General features: G+C 39.0%; 2 protein-coding genes across 6 annotated transcripts; one reads left to right on the top strand and one right to left on the bottom strand.

The window, feature by feature from the left end:
* Positions 1–5958: 5958 nt before the first annotated feature.
* LOC131797274 (tetratricopeptide repeat protein 28) lies at positions 5959–23393 on the bottom strand. Of its 5 annotated transcripts, none has more exons than XM_066165557.1 (9): positions 23254–23393; positions 21302–21358; positions 21098–21155; positions 20489–20631; positions 14984–15130; positions 13625–13786; positions 13354–13431; positions 12035–12102; positions 5959–10852 (listed from the first exon to the last, which is right to left on the bottom strand). In XM_066165557.1, exons 5-9 carry the CDS (start codon positions 15078–15080, stop codon positions 7418–7420), a joined length of 3840 nt encoding a protein of 1279 aa, XP_066021654.1. In that variant the 5' UTR covers positions 15081–15130; positions 20489–20631; positions 21098–21155; positions 21302–21358; positions 23254–23393; the 3' UTR covers positions 5959–7417. The 5 variants fall into 5 exon arrangements, with proteins under 5 accessions (XP_066021654.1, XP_066021653.1, XP_066021655.1 ...); XM_066165556.1 differs by having other exon boundaries at positions 20502–20631; XM_066165558.1 differs by lacking the exon at positions 23254–23393 and adding an exon at positions 23216–23246 and having other exon boundaries at positions 20502–20631.
* LOC131785742 (uncharacterized) lies at positions 16799–18279 on the top strand. Its single transcript, XM_066165561.1, has one exon. It carries the CDS (start codon positions 16937–16939, stop codon positions 17645–17647), a length of 711 nt encoding a protein of 236 aa, XP_066021658.1. The 5' UTR covers positions 16799–16936; the 3' UTR covers positions 17648–18279.
* Positions 23394–24280: the final 887 nt, after the last annotated feature.

Below are 24280 nucleotides of genomic sequence, written 5' to 3'. Positions count from 1 at the left end.
GTAAACAATCTAAAATGAATGACATAAAGATATAATTTTTTCAGTGGTTGCTGATATGCCATATTCAAAATCACTTCATCATGGCTTCTCGCCCGCGCGTGCTAAGAAATTAAAAAATAAAATTTTTCCTGGTAAAATTTCAAGTAAATGTGGTCAGCATAACATAGAAACTTTGAAAATGTCATCGTCTCTGAAAATAAATTTTTTTACCGTTTAAATCAACAAACTGTAAAAAAAGAACCGAAGAAATAACTTTTTTCTTCGATTGCGGTTAGATGTAACAATGTAAATGACATTGATTGCTTTACAATGGCCTCTCACGGACTCGTACAAGAAAAAAAACAAGAATTTTATTTGCAGAAAAATCTAATGTGTGTGATCGGCGCGTTATTCAAATGAAGCTTTCTTTAGTAAAAAAATGTGTCATCTATGCAGGCCAAGGTAGAGAAATATTCATCTCATATGCAAATGTCAAAGAAAAGCAAAGAGGTGTTGCAGGGGTAGAATAGGGAATAATGAGCGTTCATTGGTGTACGCATACATTTCGCGCTTTTGAATAAAAGCTACTTGAATTCCAACAATCTTTTTCACTGTCATGCGCAGCTTAGCCGATCTGATCATTTTTGAATTTTCAACGGTGATGTTTTAGTTTATAAAACTGAGAAACTGAGTACGGACTTACGAAATCTTTCATGGTACTATTGCGTTTCTTGGCTGCCTCAATCATTGCTCGTAGAATACAATTACAAATATCGTGCAGTCCCTAACAGCCAAGATGAGAGTTCCAAGAGTTTTGTCAAAAACCTTTATGGTAAAACTGCTGCGAAATGATCACACTTCGACTCTTCACTTCACCAAGATATCAAAAACTCACAACTCTAAACAACCTTAGGCTGGTGTGAACTGTTTGTTAGATTAGTTGACGCGAGAGGAGAAAGACTTTGGCGTACAACACTGGACCCTCAGGTTACAACATGGTAAAAGAAACTACAGTATTAGTTATGAGAGAGTAGCAGCACGATTTAATTTTTACGCGGAAGGAGCAGAAAACTAGTGTTATGGGCAAAAAGTTCCCACAATTACTTTACGATTCAATGTTTGTCACCTCATACGTATTTATTTTCTCAAACGTTTCCTATATTTCGAATTCGATATCAATAGCAGCATTACCACCTAAATCTAATTTTATCCAAAATCACACATGGTGTATCCTGAAACACAGTGGACGTGTATAAATGACGAAACATCGTCTATCTAGACTATCACCGATGTATTCAGCATTTATAGGAAATCTATGGCTAAAATTGTGATGAATTAAAGGGTACTGATTTCTAATTTTCACAATTGTTTCTTTCTTCCAATTTATTGAAGATTAACAGTGATAAGATATAACCGATTCCAGTTGGAACAGAGCCACTGAATATGTGCGTGATCACCAAAGCGGACACTCCTCATACGAAAAGAAAACGACCGAGGTTAATGTTCCTGGTCATTCGGATAAGATCTTCAGTCTGTACTATTTATTTTCATCGTGGATTATTTGAAGTTATGAACTGCAAGAGAGAGAGAGAGAGAGAGATTGGGACTCAATGTGCCACAAATGTGCTCCTGAAGAAAGCTAAAAGGACGCAAAAGTAAGTTTTTTTTTCAAAGGAGAAGCTAGCTTCAGAAACCGTGTAAATTTAATCTCTGCAAAAAAAGAGATATATATGCCAAAAAAATTTACTCTTAATTGCATTTGGAAGTTCGAAAGAGTAACCTATTCGTTCTAAATTTGTCTTTAAATTAGCCAAATATTCTGCTCCTACTTTATGAAATATGGATACCTCTAAGGTTGCAGTGGAGACATTATTGTAATTAAAGTTTTCTACAATTTCTGCAGTTTACAATGATGGAGGACTGCAATTTATATCGGTGGAGATCATGCAATATATATATGTACAGACTTCAATCTCCGTTGTGCCTCCCAATCAAACTCTGTATGTACACATTACTGTAAGCGGACATTCTCTCGTAAGCGGCAGCGGACACTATTGAGAGCGAAATTTGAATTTTTTTCTTTTGTTTACGCACTCTCGTAGGCGGACACCCCATGCAAAGTGATTGACTCTTAGTTGTGAAATATGTCTTTAATTTGCAAATCAACAACGAAAAAAACCTTTGACAGTACAATAGAACAGTGGGGATCGGTTTTGTCAAGTCTCCATTTGTCCGTAGAAAAGCAACCTATCCATTCGTTTGACTTAAACACTTCCCCGTAAGCACTTCTACTCTATTTTTCTCAAGTGTCCACTCGCATGATTCACATAGGCGGACAATTCTACCAACGGACACTTTTTTCAATTGCCGAGGGTGTCCGCTTACAAGATAGTTGATTGTATACATTACCTGAGAGAAAAGGAAAAAAGAAGAACCTTAAAACCCTTGTCAGTGAGTACAATATAGTGTGCAAAGAAAAGACAAAACATTTTCAAGAATTAAACTTAGCTGCACCTAACAGATTAAATGAATCATTGTTTGGAGGGACACACACACAAAAAAAAACATTGCTGCTCAATTTGCTTTCCCTCAATTTCTACTTCCTAGAAATTTATTCATACAGTTAATGTAAAGAAGCCTCTGTGGTCTTTCTAATCTTAGTTTTGATTGTTTAAAACAGAGGGAAAGAGAGTTTTAAAGATTACAAGTTTGTTGTGGAATTGCATCAGCACACATCATTTACTTTAAAGGGTCTTGATATTAGCAGGCAAGTCAAGAATTTAAAGAAGGCGACAAAACTTTTGAGTTTGTAAAACATGTTTCGACAGAAACTTCTGTCATCTTCAGTTAATTACTGTACAAAGCGTTGAAAGTCGAATTATATAGTAAGTCAAACAATGCTAATTAAGATGGCTAGTGACAACAAGAAGAGAGGTAAAGCATGCAAGTGTGAGAATTAAAAAGATAGTTTTAGATTTACGTGGTGTAATTGTTGATTCAAAGATGATTGTTCTCTTTGAATATGAATAGCCTCTTTTATCTTAAGCTGAAAACCGGTGGAGGCGTGATCTAAAACATGGAAGTTATCTGCTGAACACAGAGCGCGACAGTGCGGAGGATCTTTCAAATGCCTGAAAATGTAAGAGGCCCTGTCACTTACTAAGTGCTCTCTAGCACGTGTGGAAAAATTCCGGCAGGTTACACCGACGTAACAGGCATTACACCAGCACATACTTATAGACCACTCGTGAACGGAGCCCGTCAGGGACAGGGTCTTTCACACCAAACAAGTTACCGATTTTGAAGGAAGAGAAAACCAGTTTCATATCCAAGTCATTGCAATAGCGCTTCATAAATGGCGGATCTTTTTTTGAGTGATAGCAGAAAAGTGGCCTATGTAGGGTAGCTTAAAGTAGAACGTAGGTGAAGTGGTAGGAGGGGAACCCCGGGGATGATGATTGTTTTGAGTCCCAGTAATGAAACGGTTTATAATCTTCTCGATTAATTAAATGAGCAGGGAAAAGATTCTTTTTTAGAATATCAGTGAGTTTGTTAATGTCCTCGTGAAACCCTGACCAGGTGCTATTAATCTTGTAGGCCCTATCGACGTGTGTCTTAATGACACCCACTTTGTAAGAGTACGAGGTGAAGCTGAAATAATTAGTTAGTAACCCAGTGAAAGTTTTCTTGCGGTAAATCCTAGTTAGAGAGGAACTGGGGTCATAGTTGTCAATCAGGACATCTAAAAAGGGTAATTTGTGATTAACCTGCTTTTCCATAGTGAACTTGATGTTAGGGTGCCTAGAGTTGATATAGTCGAAAAATATAGTGGCATCTCGATCTGAGTTAAATAAGCACTCTTAAATAAGAGCAGTACTTGAACAAGTCGCTAAGTTCCGGTTTTAAAGAAGAACCCGAGAAATGAAAACAATCAATAATTTAATAGACAGTGAAAACTTTTTCTAGGGCTTTTTAGCGAGCAAACGCCAAAACACAAAAAGCACCAGCGCTGTTGGGTGTTTAGCCTGTATTCTCGCCAATCGGGTCATTATTTTGTGCTAAAGTGACTTTAAAATGCAAACGCACGCGCACTACCTTCGTGATAGCATAGTTCTATTGAAGATGAGGATGGAGACTCACAACACTGTAGCTGTGTCTTGTTGTGGGTATTGCTCAGTGTCTTGATTTCTTTGTATAACTGGCAAAATGGGAGTAAAATTTATTATCCAAAGTAAACGTGAATCGAATTTCAACTATTCAGAATTGATAACGATGATCATGAATGATTTTGTTTCAGACTTTTTGAGTTCAACCCAAGAATTCAAGACATATTTCCCGCCTTTACGAGTTTGAAAACTTGAAGCCGTAATCAACTCTCGATCTCTGTATCTTCACGCCAGACGAGTCATGACTGCGCTGGAAAATGCTGTGTTTTCTTTAAACGACGCAGAGGTTTTCATCGAGTGTTCAATTCAGTAAGCTGTTCATTAACATTTTTCACGAGGGTTACAGAATATTCTAGGAAAAAAAACGCAATAGCGTCTATTTTGCGCGAAAATATGAACGGATATTTGTCCTTGGATATTATCTGTTCCTCGAAGCTCACAGTTTCCGCATCTTGGAACAAAAAATTCGAGAAAATGACCGCGGACAAATATTCGCACTTATTTTGGCGCCAAATTGGAGCAATTGTTTTTATAGCGCTGTATGGTGATTTAAAATTCAGTAGAGGGAAGCATAGTGCTATCTAGGGGTACATATTGTTCTGAAGCGTTGTCCAGTTAATGCATTTTACGGATTTACAGTGCTACTCAGGGGTATAATGTTGTATTGTGCTGTATGATGATAAAACTTGCAGTACAGGGATGTATAGGGACGGGGAAGAGGGGCATATAGGAGTGCGTATTCGAGGAGACATGGAATTTAATAATCGACGAAACCTGTTTGCTCATAATGAATCTCTCAAGTTGTTATCGACTATCTCTTTAAGCACTATTGTGACTTATCCTTTCTTAATTATTGTTTTGTCAAAACTCTTCCCCAGGGTCTTCTCTGCGTCTACATCCGAGATGGCGGCTACCGACTCAGTAGAGTCCGGCTGTGGATTGGCCTGCCGCCATCTTGGATTCGCATTGTAGGTGGACTCTGGGCGAGAGTTTGACCCATTCCCAATCAGATGATAGAAGAGGCCTTAATTTGGACATTGAGGGACTCGTTTCCAACAAAATGCACCGATTATGTCGCCGAGACTTGGAGGGAGCTCTTCCGCTTTATAACTGCTATTATGATGAGAGGACTGAGGAGAGCAAGTACTGGCACCCTGTGGACTAGGAATCAATCGAAAGGAAAACTGAGATTTCACTTGAGATGACTTTAAGAGGACACCATCCCAAAGTGGACATAATACGCATGATAACAACTACTATGGGGGAGTAACGAGGTATATGAGTTGTAAGAAGCCTGACGTTGCGCGAAGATTTAAACAAGTGAAAACTGAAACAGACAAGGAGATAGTCGCGTCCTATGAGGCGCACAGAAGAACAAAGTTGAGGGCGATAAAAGAGGTGCGCGTAAAGATGGGAATAAAGGAAAATTGCGATGAAAAAAAATGGAAGGAACCAGAGGAAGGAGAAAAATAAACAAAACTTGTGTGAGGAAAAAGATAAAAAAAGGGGCACACATGTAACAGTATGAACACGTCCGTCGGCGTTCAAAACGTGTGGCAATACGGAGAACAATAGACAGTGAAAGAGATACAATCGAAGAGATGACGCGCTTTTGTTAAGTGGGCGGGGGCTTGAAACATGGAATGTTAGTACACTGTTAGCTGCACACATTATCAACTTGGCGCGCGGGTCAAAACAAGTATTGAAGTCCCAATAGGATCTGCTTTCTCTACATCTTACATCCTAAGAATATGGAGACAGACAATGTAAATCAACGCAGTTTTTGTATTTTATACACTGTATATTTCTCTTACAAAAAGAAGTAACAAATAAGCACAATAGAAACTGCATTAAATCGTTCAAGGCATTAAATAAAATACGCGCTAAACGGAGACGCTAAAATGAACCCATTTACTCCCAAGACTAATCATAATTTTAATTCTCCTCACGGTATTAATACACCGACAAACATGGAGTCACTAACAATTCGAGAAAATCCAAACTGGAGGATAATCTTATACTAGAAACATAATGTTACATCGAATTCTCGGAACAAGCGGCGGCAAAGAGAAACACATTCTTATCGGTTGGGAGAATTTTTCTTCAGAACTTGGGAGTTCGTGAGTTAATTAATATAAACTAAGGTAAATGAACAATTATCTTCAACTTGGTTTACATTAATTAATGAGCCTTTTCACCAAAATAATTCCCATTGAGGACTACATGGCTTACGTTAACTGCTTCTCTCATTTATGAGCGTAAATATTGTCGTACTAGAAACAAATTTCATGTCACATACAATAAAAGTCACACCTATGGAAACTTTAATTATAATGAACGCTGCGTCCCTCTTTCCTAGTTTAGATTACATGGACAATTTTTAGCCTCTCTGTCGTCGTTCTTTGTAGCCAGCTTTTTGACTAAATGTAAGCCTCTTCCCTCACAAATTTCAATTTATGTTTCAACATTTGCAAGAGTCATATTATCTTTTAGTAAAAGTCAAGCGGGCAGAAAACAATTGTAGGCCGGCCTACGGGACTAAAGGCTGGCTACACCCCTAAAAGTAGGTGTAATGTCCCCAACGTATGATTAGAAAGTTTAATAACATCATCTCTGATGTTTACTTCTTCAAATTAAGCTTAGAATGGCAATCTTGGCACTGACAGAACTAGATTGCATTAAAATGGATTGAGTTGAAAATGGTCCTCAATTTTTTGCAAAGATGAAGGTAATTGTAACAAAGTAATTTATGATGTAGAAAACGGTCTAAGATCAATTCACATATTCAATTCGCATATTCTATCAAAGTTTTGGAAATAAAAATTCGCCAACTTTTGCATATGACTAATTGTTTCTTTGCTTATCAAAAGCTTAGAGCATAAAGGTAATTAAAATCCGGTGGAAAAGTCCCTGGTTAGGTAAAAGAAATAAACTTTAAATTATTTTCCATACAACTGATTGTAATACAGGAACAGAGCTGAGTGACATGTAGGTGGAAATGGAAACCTCGTTCATAACAGAGGCCTTGTTACATTTCGTTCTCTTCGCAAGCATTTAAATTTGTTAGGGTAACAAAAATGACAATTCCACTAAACAAAATATAATGAAATAGACTGGTTTATTTCTTCACCATAGTAAAGTTGCACATCTCAAGTTCCATTTAACAAAAAATAAAAAGTAAAGAAAAATAGCCAAAAGTTGTTTAAAATAGAGAAACATTTAATCCTTCCAAGTTCCTACTTCATTCTTTTGAGATGAAAAAAAAGATTTTCTCATTTATTTGATTTTCTATTCAAATTTTCTCTTTCCTTTGCCATCAGGTCAAACGTGAGGTCATCTGCAATCAGCAAAAAGGGCGCCCAGTATTTGATGTCGTGGAACTCATCTGATTCTCTGAGGCTTTTCATGGCCAGGTTCAGTGACTTGCTTGTTGGTTTACCTTCTGCAAGGTGTTGATAAAAGCATTTCATGAATTCGAGAGTAGCCTCGTCATCAATCGCCCACAGGGACACCACAACAGACCGAGCACCAGCCCCCATAAAAGCGCGCGCAATGCCAACCACACCTTCAGCCTTGATCTCGCCCCGACCACTGTGGCAGCAACTGAGCACAACAAGTTTGGCGCGAAGTTGAACATTCAACACATCTCGAATCGTTAAAATGTAATCCTCCTTCTCCGTAGGCATAGTAGATATTCGGTCTAGGTCAGGTGTAAGAGCAATTTCGCCAGTTTCCGGACATCCATGTGCCGCAAAGTGAACTAAGGAAACGGAACTGAGTCTTTTCAACACCTCTCGTTTCGTGGCCTGTCTGCCAGTGATTGGCGTGATATTCAGAATTTTTCCGATCATTTCTACTTCTTCTTTAGCACGCGGAAGCTGCTCGAGGACTTTCTCTCCCTCGCTGTTAGTAACCTCGGATACCCACGGATCTCCTACAAGTAACGCATCACTGCTTTTGTGATAATCATCTGGGCAATCGGCAATGAGTCTAAGACTTGCTAACGATGGAGCGACTCGGATTGTGAACGATTCACACAGGTATTTAGAATTACCATCCTTCAATGCAGCGTAAGGAGCGATCCACAGGGGTCCATCAGGAATAAGGAGTAGCGCATCCCCTTCAATCAAGTCAGCCACTGGCTTCATAACGATATCATACAAAGTGCTCAAGCATCCGTCTTGTTGGATGTGAGGTTGAGGGTTGGCTTCTATGGTTTTCTCATGCACTTTTGAACGGCCCTCCCTCAAAGCATCTAAAGATCGATTCTCGCATCTCACATTAGAACGAACACCAAGTTGTGTATAGACACCGAGCATGAACGACTCAAAGGACTGGCTAGATCCACTATTCTCTGAAACAAAACCTTTGAGCTTACTTTGTCTTAACTGAACTTGTTTTCCTTCGGACACAACCCAAAGATTGACGTTAGCTTCGTCCACCGCCTGAAAGACAGTGTTTGATAGAACGTTTTTTAAAACTGCGCAATCTTCATCTTCTCCCTTGTGGTGACTTGTTCTACCACGAAAACTGGATTCCATGAGGTCGGTTAGAGCTTGAGCTCGTCCTTTCTCGGCAACGAATAAGGCTTCATCTACATTACCTTGTTCTACGAGAACTCTCCACAAACCTGTATACACCACTTGATGCTGATTTCGAAAATTAACTTTCCAATCATCTTTAGATTTTAGAAGTACTCTCAAGGAATTTAATAAGTTTATGCTTGCTTGGCAATGTTCAACGGCTTTTGGCAGTCCACCTTGCAACTCAAAATCGCATCCTAATGAGCAGTAGGCCATTGCCTCCAAGGATTTGTCTCCTACTTCTTTAGCTATTTTAAGATGTAGGTTGTGGTACTCAATGGCTTTTTTGAAATCACCCAGAAGGCCATAAGCATTGCCAAGATTGCCATAAGCACCACCCTCCCCATGCTTGTCTCCTACTTCTTTAGCTATTTTAAGATGTAGGTTGTGGTACTCTATGGCTTTTTTGAAATCACCCAGACTAATATAAGCATTGCCAAGATTGCCATAGGCAACACCCTCCCCATGCTTGTCTCCTACTTCTTTAGCTATTTTAAGACCTAGGTTGTGGTACTCTATATCTTTTTTGAAATCACCCAGACGGCCATAAGCATTGCCTAGATTGCCATAAGTAACACCCTCCCCATGCTTGTCTCCTACTTCTTTAGCTATTTTAAGATCTAGGTTGTGGTACTCTATGGCTTTTTTGAAATCACCCAGCCTGTCATAAGCATTGCCAAGATTGCCGTAAGCACCACCCTCCCCATGCTTGTCTCCTACTTCTTTAGCTATTTTAAGATGTAGGTTGTGGTACTCTATAACTTTTTTGAAATCACCCAGACGGTGATTAGCATTGCCAAGATTGCTATAAGCGTTACCCTCCCCAGGCTTGTCTCCTACTTCTTTAGCTATTTTAAGATATAGGTTGTGGTACTCAATGGCTTTTTTTAAATCACCCAGATTGTCATAAGCATTGCCAAGATTGCCATAAGCACCACCCTCCCCATGCTTGTCTCCTACTTCTAAAGCTATTTTAAGACGTAGGTTGTGGTACTCTATGGCTTTTTTGAAATCACCCAGACTAATATAAGCATTGCCAAGATTGCCATAAGCGTTACCCTCCCCATGCTTGTCTCCTACTTCTTTAGCTATTTTAAGATGTAGGTTGTGGTACTCTATGGCTTTTTTGAAATCACCCAGACGGTGATAAGCATTGCCAAGATTGCCATAAGCACCACCCTCCCCATGCTTGTCTCCTACTTCTTTAGCTATTTTAAGATCTAGGTTGTGGTACTCTATGGCTTTTTTGAAATCACACAGACGGTGATAAGCATTGCCAAGATTGCCATAAGCGTTACCCTCCCCATGCTTGTATCCTACTTCTTTAGCTATTTTAAGATGTAGGTTGTGGTACTCTATGGCTTTTTTGAAATCACCAAGACGGTGATAAGCATTGCCAAGATTGCCATAAGCACCACCCTCCCCATGCTTGTGGCCTACTTCTTTAGCTATTTTAAGACTTAGGTTGTGGTACTCTATGGCTTTTTTGAAATCACTCAGACGGCCATAAGCATTGCCAAGATTGCCATAAGCGTTACCCTCCCCATGCTTGTCTCCTACTTCTTTAGCTATTTTAAGATCTAGGTTGTGGTACTCTATGGCTTTTTTGAAATCACACAGACGGTGATAAGCATTGCCAAGATTGCCATAAGCACCACCCTCCCCCTGCTTGTCTCCTACTTCTTTAGCTATTTTAAGATGTAGGTTGTGGTACTCTATGGCTTTTTTGAAATCACCCAGACGGTCATAAGCATTGCCAAGATTGCCATAAGCGTTACCCTCCCCATGCTTGTCTCCTACTTCTTTAGCTATTTTAAGATCTAGGTTGTGGTACTCTATGGCTTTTTTGAAATCACACAGACGGTGATAAGCATTGCCAAGATTGCCATAAGCACCACCCTCCCCATGCTTGTCTCCTACTTCTTTAGCTTTTTTAAGATATAGGTTGAGGTACTCTATGGCTTCTTCTCCCCGATTATAGAGATCTATGACTTTCTTGAAATCACCTGAACTTGCACTACCGTGGTCATGACTAATAGGATCTTTTTCCTCCATGTACTTATCTCCCACTTCACTGACAGACTGAAGTCTTAATGACAACAAGATCCCATTGTTTTTATCAATCTTTTTTATGTTAAGGGTTAAAAATGTGGAAAAACAAAAAAGTATTATTTTTCTGATCATATTGATTTATGATAGTCTATTAGTCTATAACATTTGCGTGCTTGGTTCCCAAGCCTTTGAACAGGAGTGTGGCTAAGGGTGACCTCGTCATGATAAAAACATTGCTGCTATTTAAAGCAAACTACTTTGTTATTATCGTTTCTCGATACTGGTCTCTATCACAACAAGGTCATCTTCAGCTTTACTCCAAATCAAAGGCTTGGCAACTAAGTACAAAACTTGATGTTTTATCAACATTCAGTCTTAAAGTCAGTAATGAAGTAAATTTACATTTCAAAAAATCTTTTTTCAGTGTGCAGCCTCAAAATTTCACGCAAAATATCTAAATTTAATTCCTAGTTTCCAAAAACTGAGCAGCACTTGCTCAATTTTTAAATTAATATAGCTTTAACATCAGACGAATGTTTTACAGCAGTGGAAGAAATGAGCCTACAACACAAATACGTGTCTTTAAAATTTTTATTTGTCCATAGGAAAGCAGGACGAAAGTTTCCAAGTCTCTAAATAGTGGAAAAAGGTCGAAGGCAAGAAAATATGCATAAGATATCTAAACATTACCGAGGTTTTTGGTCTGGCTTGTTTAAGAGAGATCATCTACCCAAGTATTATGTATAAACTGGATGAATATTAGTCTTCTAACCCTTTAACTCCCGTGAGTGACCAAAAGAGAATTTCTCCAAGTACAATAGCAATACAATATCAATCAGATAAGTGTTGAGAGTAAAAAAAAATATATCAATTTAAAAATAGTTAGTTGATGCAATACTGAATTCTCTGTACTAACATTATAAGAATTGTATGGTTGACAGTAAGGATAATTAGAATTAATATAATTACAAATTTGGTCTGGGAAATTAAAGGGTTATTTAAACTAATGTACCAGTTATTGGCATGGATGGTAGAACTAAGTCAAATTGGCTAAAAGGAGTAATATATCATTAATAAGTCATGAGGTAATAACTTTTCCTATGTTTTTAATCACACACACTTAAAGTATATGAGCTGACAAGTTCCCATCATAATTAATACCCTTCTTTGTATTTTCTCCCTTGAAACATCAAATTATGGAAACTTTTTCCATTATACCCACGGTTAAAAATGAAAGACTCCTTCAAAGGATACAGCTAGTCCCTTATCACACCAAGTGATTGCTTCTTCAAATCTCTTCAATTCAACACAAGCAGTGGCTCCTATAGGCAACAACACAAAGAAGCATACTATTACTGTAGCTCAATTCCTAGTCCCTTAGAGGCAAATATATGACTGTGTTTTAAGACTTTTCGATTCATCCAAATATTTGACAACTTTGAGGTCAAATATCTCCCGTTTCCAGAAAGCTGCAACACTTATCTTCATTACCCTTTATAACCCATCATTTCATCTCTGAAAATCATCAAAAAAATCTTTGGGCACTACCGTATTTTTGTCTCGGATGCCTTTTAAAATCTGCGGCTGTGACAACTTTCTCTCAACTACACCTATGTCCTGATTTTAGCAAATCTTCAAAGTAATAAATGACTGAAGAAAGAAACCAACGATTTTCCCACTGATTTTTCGTCAACATGCATCTCTCTTAACGTGAGATTTTCCATTCCTACAAAAAATCTCGAAGGTTTTTCACATTTTTCACCTTTCTTGATCAATCATCTTGTATAAAGAGCTAAAAAATATAGGTTTATTTTGTCAAGTGACCGCCTAGAGCAAGAATTGTGTGACAGGTAATTAAGATTAGTGTTGTAGCTTTCTGGCAACGAGAGATATTTGACCTGAAAGTTGTCAAATATTTGGATGAATCGAAAAGTCTAGAAACACAGTCGTATATTTTCCTCTGTTGATTGACAAGCCGTCAATCAAACTGACTGATACTCGCAGCAGACATTAACTAAGGATGTAAAAATATGTGTGCAAATCCTCAAAGCAATCGGTTAAATACCATCGCAGTAACTTCATACATTTTACCTATTTGAAGCAATTTCCTTGGTGAAAACCAAGAAAAACCAGGGGGGGGGGGTCAATCTCCCCTTGGAAAAAAACCAAAACAGAAACCAGTGTGTCTTTTTGAGTTTTGGGGTAGACCCTTTAAACTAGCAAAGTCCCATTGAAATCGATGAGATGTCATGTAGCACGACTGCCCGGTGCTCTCGTGGACACACTCTTAACATATCTGACACCTGTGACTCATTGAACTTAAGGAACTAAAATATTCATGCAGGAATTTTGCTTTGCATTCCACATTGAGTTCTTCATCCCGTTCAAAATAATATTCTTATCATGGTTAATGGAAAGTAATGGCATAGCAGTCAAGAGCTGGATTGAAATGTACATCAGGGTGGTCTCGACCTCTTAATTAAAGTCAATTGAGACAAGATTGAACTCCATTTAACCTCATTTAACCTTAGAGTGTTGAGTTCTATTATTATAGCACAGCTAACATATCTAACCTCCCACAATTGCCTTAAAGAAAGTTGGATTTAACTCAATGGCTGCTTCTGCATCCCTTAGTGAATCCTGGTGATTTCCTGTTATTGAAATAAATATCTCTGATTAGCCATACATGTTGCAAACCAACTACCATTACTATTATAAATAATTTTGGGAAAATTTTTCCGGGGGTGCATTCAAAATTATCACCTTTTCCAGAAAACTACTACTGACAACTCAATAGTTTCAAAATAGAAAAAAAAATGCATATCAAAGCTCTCATCATCTTACCAAGTTTAGAATGTGCAATAGCCCTGTTGTTGTGCAGTTTGGCCTTCTGTTCTTTTTCGTTGCAGTTCATTTTAATTCCTTTGGTGTAAAAATGAATAGCATTGATGAAATCTCTTTTCTTGAAGGCCTTGTTACCCTCATTCCTATAAACATCAGCTGTGGCTGCAAAGAAAAAATAAAAAATAATTTGTGTCAAAGTCTGTGGTTGTAGTAAATAATTACCTGTGGTTGTAGTTAATTAGTGCATAAGCAGAGCTGCCAAGATCTGGAGATTTAAAATCTGCAGATTTTTCCTTTAGTGCCAGCTGCCACTTTTGGACCTGCCTGACTTGACCCATCCCCTGAAAAGCTTGGAGGATGTGTGCAGTCCCCCCCTCCCCCCCTTAAGAAGAAGATGAGATTAATATTTATAATGATGTTAATAATTTGGGTGACAACAGTGGTAATAACAATGATGAGAATTAAGCGTCACTCAATTAGAAGCAAACCCTTAGGCACTTAAACTTTTGGAGATAGGTTTCCTAAAATTCCTATTCCACAGGCAAAATCAATAATGTGTTTAAATGCCCCACACAATTTTTAGGCAAAAAAACAAAAAAAACAATAATAATAATAAGCCACCTGACTTTCAACTAATTGACCAAGCTTTAAAACCTAGACCTTGTAGACTTTTTTCTTATGAGCCATTTGTTAGTGAAAGTTCAATATCTACCTTAACTCTTTAAACCCTAAGAGTGACCAGCATCTCACTTCTCCTTACAGTAATACTGCTGAATCATTCACTAAGCTCATGAGAATAAAGGAAATGATCACCAACCTAAGAAGCATTGATCTTCAAATGAATTCTCTTTTTCAGTACCACAAGAAACATACAAAGAATAGTATGGAGAATATGGATACTGATGTTAGGGTGTCAAGGGTTAAACACCTCCATATTCAATGATATAACATTTGCACTCTACTGGAAATTGGTTGCTTAGGGGAAGTTGAAACTTTCAATTTAATTTTGCATAATATAATAGAAAGATGATGATGATGATGATGATGATGATGATGGTACTTATGATGCAAACTTACAAAATGAATGTTATATGATGATCAAATAAAGTCTTTACTTCTTATAACTTTGTGTACTTGCTTTGAACTTTGAGAAAAGAAAATAACAAATATGTCATAGATCCTCTCAGTCAATGAACAACATACATTGTAATCATAGAAGAGAGTCATGACTGGCCAAACATCCTTTAAGGTGGTCATGCAGTGTATTAATATCATTCTCCACATCCGCTTACATTCTTGAAACTGGTGGAATAGAAAATGTTTTAACAGTAACTGAAGCCAAAATTGAACCTAGCTCACCTAGTAAAGTGTCCTCATCAAAATCTGGAGCATTTTCTTTGTCAGGTAAGTCTTCACTTTCAGATGGAACATTAATTGGACTTCTTTCTTTAGCCATAGCAACTGTGAGGGGATTCTTCTTTCAAAAAGTTGCTGTTTTAAGTCATCCTAGCCAGAAAAAAAAAGATGGTTGCAAATGGTAAAAAATTAGCTCAACATATTCCCAGTTGCAAAATAAACATTTTTTCCCTTCTGAGAATGGGAGGGATACATAGACAAAAAATCACAAGCAATTAATATCAATAGCATATTTAAAGAAGTAAAAGAACAAAAGATATATATACTGAAGAAAACAAGCATTAATATTTAAATAAACAGTAATTCACTTCTCATTACAATAAATTTCAAGATTTACCAAAGACATTCCTACGCAATTGACTGAAATAATTGGGCAAAAATCAACATCTGTGTGTTTCAAATTTATATAATTTGTAACAGTAGCAACTTAAATCATTTAAACTAAGAGGTGGTAGGTAGTTAGGTCACATCTGGATTTGAAAAGTGGCCTGTCCAGGGCCTGAGCTTTACTTAAACCTGGTTTCCTTACATGAAGCAGGGAGTATTACTACCCAACCCTGGACAGGATGCAAGTCCATTCCACTGTTATTCCCCCCCCCCCCTCCCCTCCTTTCACCCCCCTAGCATTTTATCAGGTTTCCCGAACTAATTTTTGCTACCCATTATACTCCTGGGTGGAGACAGACACTGTAAGAGTAAAGTGTTTTGCACAAGAACACAACACATTGACTGGGACCCAGACTTCATGACTCTGAGTCCAGCACAGGCCAGGCCAGGCTACAAATGCAGACCTCTTGACCATGAGTCCACCTCACCAATCATAAGACCACCATGTTTCCACAAGAGGGGAGAGTTTATGCTGAATCCTTTGTCATAAGAAAGAAATTTTACAACACCAAAGAAAAATATTCTTATCTGATTTTTAAATAGGGATTTAACTGGTCAAAACTTATAAAAGATATATTTCTTTAAATATTCAATTTTCTACAGTTAAGCTAACACCCATATTCATATAGGTGAGTGTTAGTTAAAGTGTTACACTTATTGCTGGAAAATCATATATATATATATGCATGCTCACTAGTTCTTCTAGTTTGAGCACTCTGGCATGGCTTAGATGATCCCACATATGTGAGATCACTTGAGGTGGCTATATAGTCTTTCCTCCATCCTAGCATCAGCACTGCACTGATGAGGCCCAGAAGGCCGAAACAGTACTGAAAGCTTCTCGGCCTCTTGGGTAAGGTTAAAAGGCTTATGAAAAGTTTATTTTCCTTGCTTTTGCAGCAATTGGTCAACATGGACAGCCAGGAAAGTGAAAATATCAGCCAGTTTACTACAGATAACTCGACAGCGAATCCAGGAGACGTCGTAGACGCAAGCGTGGTAGAAGGTTCACAGTCCTGGGGCGCAGACGTGGAAATCGAAATCCCTGAGGTACTAAAAAATCTGGAAAATAAGGGTGTGAAATTTCAGGCCGTGCCTTTTTTGAATGCTCCCAGTCAAAGTAGAATCACGAAGGATCGCTCTATTTATTTTAGCGTTGATACAACCGTCACATCGCAAATAATTCTCGAAGCTTTTGACGCGGCAGAAATCGATATTGACGCTATCACCGGAATCCAGAGAAAGGCGTCCAATAGATCTTGGATCGTGACTTTTAAGAGCCGTGCAGCTAAAGAAGCCGCTCTTGAAACACCTTTCGTCGTGATTGCCGGCCTCAAAGTGTTCCTGGGCGACTGCGAAAATCGTTTGGTCCTCGTCAAGATCCATGAAGCCCCCGCTGAACTACCCGACACTGCCGTGATTGGCCGACTCAGCCACTACGGTCGTGTCCTTTCATTTCGGCGCGACAAAATTGCACAACATATCGAGAATGGAGTAAGAACGGCTCGAATGGCGCTACATCGAACTATCCCTGCCAACATCAACATAGCTGGTGAACCTATCAAAATATGGTACCCAAATCAGCCAAAAGCTTGCCGGAATTGTGGAGCTACTGACCACATGGCCAAAGACTGCTCCGCAGTCCGTTGTTTTAATTGTGAATGCCCTGGGCATCGAGCTCAAGAATGTAAAGACTCGCCAAGATGTTCCGTTTGTTTAGCGGACAACCATTCCATGCCTCAATGCCCCTTCCTGCTCTTCAGCGCGAACGTCGATAGTGAGCCAACGCCACCTAAAACTGAAAAGGAAAAGGAACCAGAGCGAGCCCAGCGCGCCAAGGAAAGAGAAGAAAGGCAGAAAAAACTACAACAACAGAGAGAACAACAGCGACAACAAGAAGAACAACAGAAATTACTAGAAAAGCAGGAACAGCAAGAACAACAGAAACAACAAGATCAAGAGAAACAACGAGAACAACAACGCGACGAAGGTAGAAGAGAACGACCAAGAGAACGAAGAGACGAGCGAGGGAGGGACGATCGAGAGGAACGAAGAGATGACCGGAGAGACGGCAGAAGAGAGAGAGATAGAAGCGATCGAGATTATTATCGCGGCCACGATGGCCGCGATAGATCTTCCCGCCGTGACTACTCTGGCTCCGAAACTGATGATGATGGATGGGAGAGAGTTAAACCTAGGAGAAGGCGGTACAGATATTAATTTTTTATTTATATTCAATGAGTAAGCTTAAAATAATTTCTCTAAATGTGCGAGGACTCGGGTCCTCCAGTAAAAGTCGAAAAATTATTCAAGAATTAAATTATTCAAACTGTGACATAATCCTTTTACAAGAAACACATGTCTCATGCAAAAAACAAGCGGAGGAATTCGAAATACTCTGGCGCGGCAAATGTCTGTGGTCCTTCGGGACTGGCAGGTCTGCCGGTGTTGCCATCCTCTTTTCTCTAAACTTTCCAGGCAAAATTATCCGTTTTTTGACCGATTCCGAAGGAAGAATATTGAGCTTACTCATTGACTACTATAATTCTAAACTAAATTTAGTGAACATTTACTCTCCCAATACTATTTCGGATCGTAAAAGTTTTTTCTCTTGTCTGCACAATTACTTTCTCCCCCAAGGGGACCTAGTGATCGGGGGAGACTTTAATTGTGTGGACAATGTCCTAGATAAATTAAATTGTTCCGCCATCCTATTGTCTGATCAAAAACTTCTCCGATCCCTTTGTGCTGACTTCTCACTTACAGACATTTGGCGCAAAAACAACCCGCGCAAAGTAACTTTCACCTGGTCTAATAAAGACCATACCCAGGCATCTAGAATTGACCGCTTTCTCGTCGCTAAAGGCTTAACCCTAGTAACGAAATGTAATATTCTTCCATGCGTATACGACCTATCCGATCATGACTTTGTAAAAATTGAACTAACGACTAACCCTTCTAATCACGGTCCTGGAATTTGGAAGTTCAACAGCTCTTTACTCTCAGATGTAGAATTTAAAAACATTATGTCAAAATCGATTCACAACTTTAAGCTTAAAATCCCCGAATTCGCCTCCCTTCGCGAATGGTGGGATGCTCTAAAAATTGAAATCCGCAAAACAAGTATTTCATACTGTATCCGTAAACAGAGAACAGCAAATGCCAAAAGAATCCTAATTACTAAGCAATTAACCCATGCTAAAAACGCTTTACATTCTAATCGCTTAAATAACCCAGGTGTAATTAGCGATTTGGAAAGCCAATTGTCCTCTCTGATCTCGAAAGAAGCCGAAGGAGCTAAAGTCCGCTCCCGAGCACAATGGTTCGAAGAAGGTGAGAAGCCAACACGCTATTTCTTCCGTCTGGAGAAAAAACGAGCTGACATGAATAGTTTTGAATCTTTTTTTGACGAGAACGGTGTTCTCAGAAATTCTCAAAATGATCTTGAAAGAATTTTAACCAATTTTTACAAGAATTTATTCACCCAAGATCCTCTTGATATGCGAATTCAAACTGAAATAATTGACGGCCTCGAATTTTCACTGACTGATTATGAGCGCAATCTATGTGAAGGCCCTTTTTCTAATAAAGAATTACTTACTGCATTGGAAGGCCTTCAGACCGGCAAGTCACCCGGTTCTGATGGTCTCCCAACAGAATTTTACTCGTGTTTTTGGAACGATTTGAGCGAATCTCTCCTTTCTGTTTTGAACGAGGCCTTTCTTGCTGGCTCCCTCGCGGATAGCCAGTACGAGGGCCTCCTACGACTCATCCACAAAAAAGATGATCGACGCCTCGCAAAAAATTGGCGCCCAATTTCCTTGTTAAACACTGACTACAAGTTAGCATCTAAAATCATCACTGAACGATTGAAAAAAGTCATGAACTCCATCGTGCATTCAGACCAAACGTGCGGCGTGGTCGGCCGCACTATCTTCTCAAATTTGGCCTTACTTCGTGATGCCCTCGACATGATTGACAAAACTAATGAACCGGGTATTCTCATTTCCTTAGATCAAGAAAAAGCTTTTGACCGAGTTGACCACGAATTCATGATGAGAGTATTGCGTAAATTTGGTTTCGGCCCCTCCTTTTGTGGGTGGGTCGAACTATTTTATTCTAAAGCCTTCTCCAGAATCATTGTTAATGGCTCCCTGTCCCCCCCTGTCCACTTAAGAAGAGGGGTGAGACAAGGATGCCCATTATCTCCTCTCCTTTATGTGCTAGTTTCAGAAGTATTATCAACGCAAATCCGTAATTGTAAAGATATTGAAGGTTTCCTGCTCCCCGGAGCAGGGGGCCTTCAATATAAAATATCCCAGTACGCTGACGATGCTACTTGCATCTTAAAATCCGAAAGATCTCTTTCTTCACTTCTCCGAGTCGTATCAAAATTTGAACAAGGATCTGGCGCTAAACTGAACACGTCCAAATCTGAAGCAATGTGGTTAGGAAAATGGCGAACTAGAATTGAATCTCCCTATGGCCTCAAATGGGTCACTAAAATGAGAGTGCTTGGTGTTTATTTCTCAAACGGCCTCGTCAATGTCGACGACGACAATTGGCGGGCCAAATTAGACAAACTAAGTTCGGTTCTAAATCTTTGGAAACAAAGAGACCTGTCTTTTATCGGTAGGACCTTAATTGTAAATACTTTAGGCGCAAGCCGTTTATGGCACGTTGCTAAAGTCATCCCCCCACCCCGTTGGGTGCACGATAGCTTTAAGTCGATCATTTGGCCTTTTATCTGGAGAGGAAAAATGGAAAATGTTAGTCGCGATCGCTGTTGTGCGCCCCCATCATCCGGGGGCCTCAACGTCGTTAATTTTAAAGCTAAGTGCGCTAGCCTGCGCCTTTCTGTTTTTTCCAGTTTAAGAGATGACTTTGGCACATCCAAATGGCATTACCTAGCTCGATATTTTTTAGGACATAAGCTAACTATTCTAGATCCCCGTTTTTCTTTTCCCACCAATTCTGCTCCCTCTTCCTTCCTTCCTTCCAATTACTACCGCCTTTGTCTAGATAATCTCCGTACCTTGCATCAGAAAACTGGTGCCTTACCTGATTTACTCACCGGTAAGAATTTATATCTTTTGTTGCTTGACCCCGTCTGCGTTGCACCCCGGTGCTCCGGTTTTTGGGCGTCTGCTATGGACCGCCCCATCAATCGTTGGGCCTGGGTGTGGCGCAAGTCTCGCCTAAAGCTAATTGAAAACAAGAAGAACGATCTAATTTGGCTATTGATCCATAGAATGATCCGCGTAAGATATCTCCTTAAGTCTTGGGGATACATCAATAGTGACAAATGCCCGATCTGCGGAAAAACGGAAACTATTGAACACTGCTTCTTGGGATGTCCCAGAGTTGTGAAAGTCTGGGACCACTTCTCCCCCCTTTTCCGTGCTCTACTCGACTCCCCCTTCTCTATCTCCCCTACATCTGTCTACTACCCTTTTTCCTTAGACAAATCTACCACCGCTATATCCTTATCTAACTTTCTCAAGGCAACCATCATATATTGGTGTTGGCTTGCCAGAAATAAAGCTACCTTCGAAGGTTCTCTTTTGAGCTCCAACGCGATTATAGACTTAATTAAGAAAGATTTCCAGCTCAGAATTCTTAGTAACGACACTGATACCTTAAGGAATTTTTGGTCTTTTAAAAACGTACTTTGTTCGGTCGACGCTGGTAAGCCCATCTTCTTCCCCTCTCTTGCTCCCCCCTGAACCTTTGTATATAATAAAACTTGTTAAATCTCGCCCATGAGGGGTGCTTACTCCGGGCTACAGGCCCGCGCGCTGTTTGCGCCCCACATGGTCTGAAATATCTCTTTGTAAATAGTAAATAGAAAACTTTTAAATAGAACTTTGTTACCTCTTACAGGTGGGCGCTTACTCCGGGCTGTTATAGCCCGTGCGCTGTTCGTGCCGCCTGTGAGAGAAAATATCATTAGTTAATTGAGACCTGTAATTACCTAAATAACTCATAATTGAATTCGAATACTTTAATCAATTAGAATTGTAAATAGATATCATTGACGAAATAAAACTGCCTGGTCTCCAGGCTTTTATATTTAAAAAAAAAAAAAAAGTACTGTCTGCAGTTAGATATAGCTCTTTGGCATACAAAGCTTTGCTTTCATGTCCAAATTGAGCACTCTACTAGGATGAGTCATTGCTGCTAGCATTATGCATGCTCACTAGTTCTTCTAGTTTGAGCACTCTGGCATGGCTTAGATGATCCCACATATGTGAGATCACTTGAGGTGGCTATATAGTCTTTCCTCCATCCTAGCATCAGCACTGCACTGATGAGGCCCAGAAGGCCGAAACAGTACTGTCTGCAGTTAGTTATATATATATATATATATATATATATATATATATATATATATATATATTTAGCAAATTGTTTTGTATTCATTTCATATTTACGTTTTTTTTGTGCACAAAATTGATTTGTCTTTGATGCTAACTTTAATTCTCCTAATAATCAAGATGGCTTGTTTTTAAAATATCAAATAATCCTTGTTAGCTGTCTTCATGTACAAATAAATTCAATAAAGAGCAACAAGGAAATCAATTGTGGTGGAATTCAAAATAGCCAGAGATACATGTACAGTGTAAATTATTTTTACAAAAGCCATTTCTAACTTCTAACTACCCAGTTAAGCACCAGGGCTTTACTGGGGAATATTGGCCCAAGATTGCAGCAGTAAAGAAATGGCATAGTGCCAATATTCCCCAGTACAGCTCAAGAAAGCAAGGTAATTTTCATGCACTAATGTCACTTGGACTAAACTATAGTTTTCTTTGAATTTACATGTTTTGTGATTGTCTGTACGGTGCGAGGATGCTGTGTATGGCAAAATCCTGACCAAGTAAAAACCAATGAGAACTTTCTATTTACTTCAAACCTACTTTGCCTTGTGTAACATAAATTATCACCAGACATATACTTGGATGCGTGCAGCCACATGCAGAACTTAACCAGTTTTAATGTGATCATTGATTGATCATATATTGATTAAAAGAGGACAAAAGGTAAAACTTTACTCAAATACCGATCAATCATTATCAGTTGATAAATTGGATTCCTAAAACTGGAATTCAGTTAATTGAAAGGACGCTTCCATTTAATCACCAGCTGACATTTGAAGAAAATCAACTTGTCTCAATATTTAACAAGGAAATCAGTATAACAGTACAGTTTGGAAAGACAATCTAAGCAGTCTATCAAAAAGAAAAAATTACTTTCAAAATATAAAATAATGAACATAAACACATGAAATACGCTGGAGATGTTTATCGCTTTTTTGATTAAATGCATCTCAAATACGGGAGCAATTTGAGTTAAACACATAATCCAGACATGAAAGCTTAAGCGCAAAACACTTTCGTGTGCATGCTCCACATGCACATGACACGCAAACGAAACTGAAAGTGTTTCGATCATCAGCGCTTGCATTAAATCGAATGGGTAATTTGGAGATTCCTTGTAACTCTCCCAAATCGATTATTTTTTGAGGTAAATGTCAGGTATTGGCCGAGAATTTTTGTGAATTCGACAGTTGTAACATGTTCGTGTAAGCCCAGCTCAATTAGCTTACAAGTAACACACTAAGCGTCAATACAATTAATACACGCCAGAATCAAATAAAAGTTGGCAATCCTCGTCAGTCAACAGCAGGAACGTCTTTCGTCGCCGGAAATCAGAGAAAATTAGGACAGATTAAGAGCATTTGAAGGAGAAAATGTTGACTGAGAAACGCGAAATAAAAGTATTTACCTTACATTCAAAAATCTGAAACAACCATGCGTTCTAACCTCTGTCGCGGAAATGGAAGGCACGTTTGACTGCTTTACGACCTTGCTTCCTCAATCCACCATAGGAATGTCTCACAAAAAGTCACTAAGACTGAGAAAATACGAAGAGAGAGTCGAAACCTTTGCTAGAGAACGAAGAATCTCAGTTGCGCGTTGTGAAAACGAAAGGGGGAGTCCCCTTGCCCATAACTCTATGCAGGCTTGAAACAGAAAGTGCGTGACTTTTGTCACGAGGCACCTCCATTCCTACGAGTTCTCACGCGGTCTCGCTCTCTGCCGATATCGTGTCACGCACTCGTTCAAAATAAATAAATTCTAAAGCAGGTATTTATTTTACGAAACTCTTTTAAATTCATAATTGCCACTATTTCTCACATGTTTGTTTGTGGAACTTTATTGTTTCTTGCTTAATGTGAGTTGAATCGTAATCTGGCTGAAAAGGTGTTGATGTATTTCCTTCATCTTCATCATCAGCGTCACTGTGTTCCAAAAGACGATCAGTATCTCCCAAAATCAGCCATTTTAAATAAAATATCAATTTTTTTTCAAGATGGAAGTCAGTTAAAAAAAAAAAAAAAAAACCCCAAATTATGAAAAAAAGACGTCAAACGCTCTCAGGGCTGACCGCGCAATTCCCAGCGTAACATTTCACCCTAATAGGGCATCCCCAAGTGAAGTCCTTAGGGTCCCAGTTCCAAAGCTTGATGACGGAGTTGTCCTTGTGCCAGGATCTCTTTCACTCATCTTTGACTTGGCAGTTAGTGGTCACGCAAACGATTATATCGTGAACAATGTCGCAAGAGCTCTTGTTGACAGGCTGACTGTGAAATTTGCAGGAGAAATCGCGCAGGACACTGATGGTTATGATCTATTCAAGCTCTGTGAGGACCTCTTCTTGACTGAGAATGAGAGGACGAGCATGTTCAGAGAAGGTATTCAGTCTGATAATCTTTCGAAGATCAGATGCAATGCTGAAGATGAGAAGAAATCAGGAGCTGACAAGGAGAATAAGTTTATTGATGTCTAT

This window comes from Pocillopora verrucosa, chromosome 4 (assembly GCF_036669915.1).
Source record: "Pocillopora verrucosa isolate sample1 chromosome 4, ASM3666991v2, whole genome shotgun sequence".
Classification (NCBI taxonomy): domain Eukaryota; kingdom Metazoa; phylum Cnidaria; class Anthozoa; order Scleractinia; family Pocilloporidae; genus Pocillopora; species Pocillopora verrucosa.
This window is presented reverse-complemented; position numbering and strand designations above follow the sequence as displayed.

What these genes read in the sequence shown, in the direction of transcription:
- LOC131797274 (XM_066165557.1), bottom strand. Translation starts at nt 15,080, where the DNA reads ATGGCTAAAGAAAGAAGTCCAATTAATGTTCCATCTGAAAGTGAAGAC. An exon ending in CTTTAAGGCAATTGTGGGAG is followed by an intron (nt 12,103 to 13,353) that starts GTTAGATATGTT and finishes TGTTGCCTATAG; the next exon opens with GAGCCACTGCTTGTGTTGAA. An exon ending in GGTGTGATAAGGGACTAGCT is followed by an intron (nt 10,853 to 12,034) that starts GTATCCTTTGAA and finishes AACATAAAAAAG; the next exon opens with ATTGATAAAAACAATGGGAT.
- LOC131785742 (XM_066165561.1), top strand. Translation starts at nt 16,937, where the DNA reads ATGGCGCTACATCGAACTATCCCTGCCAACATCAACATAGCTGGTGAA.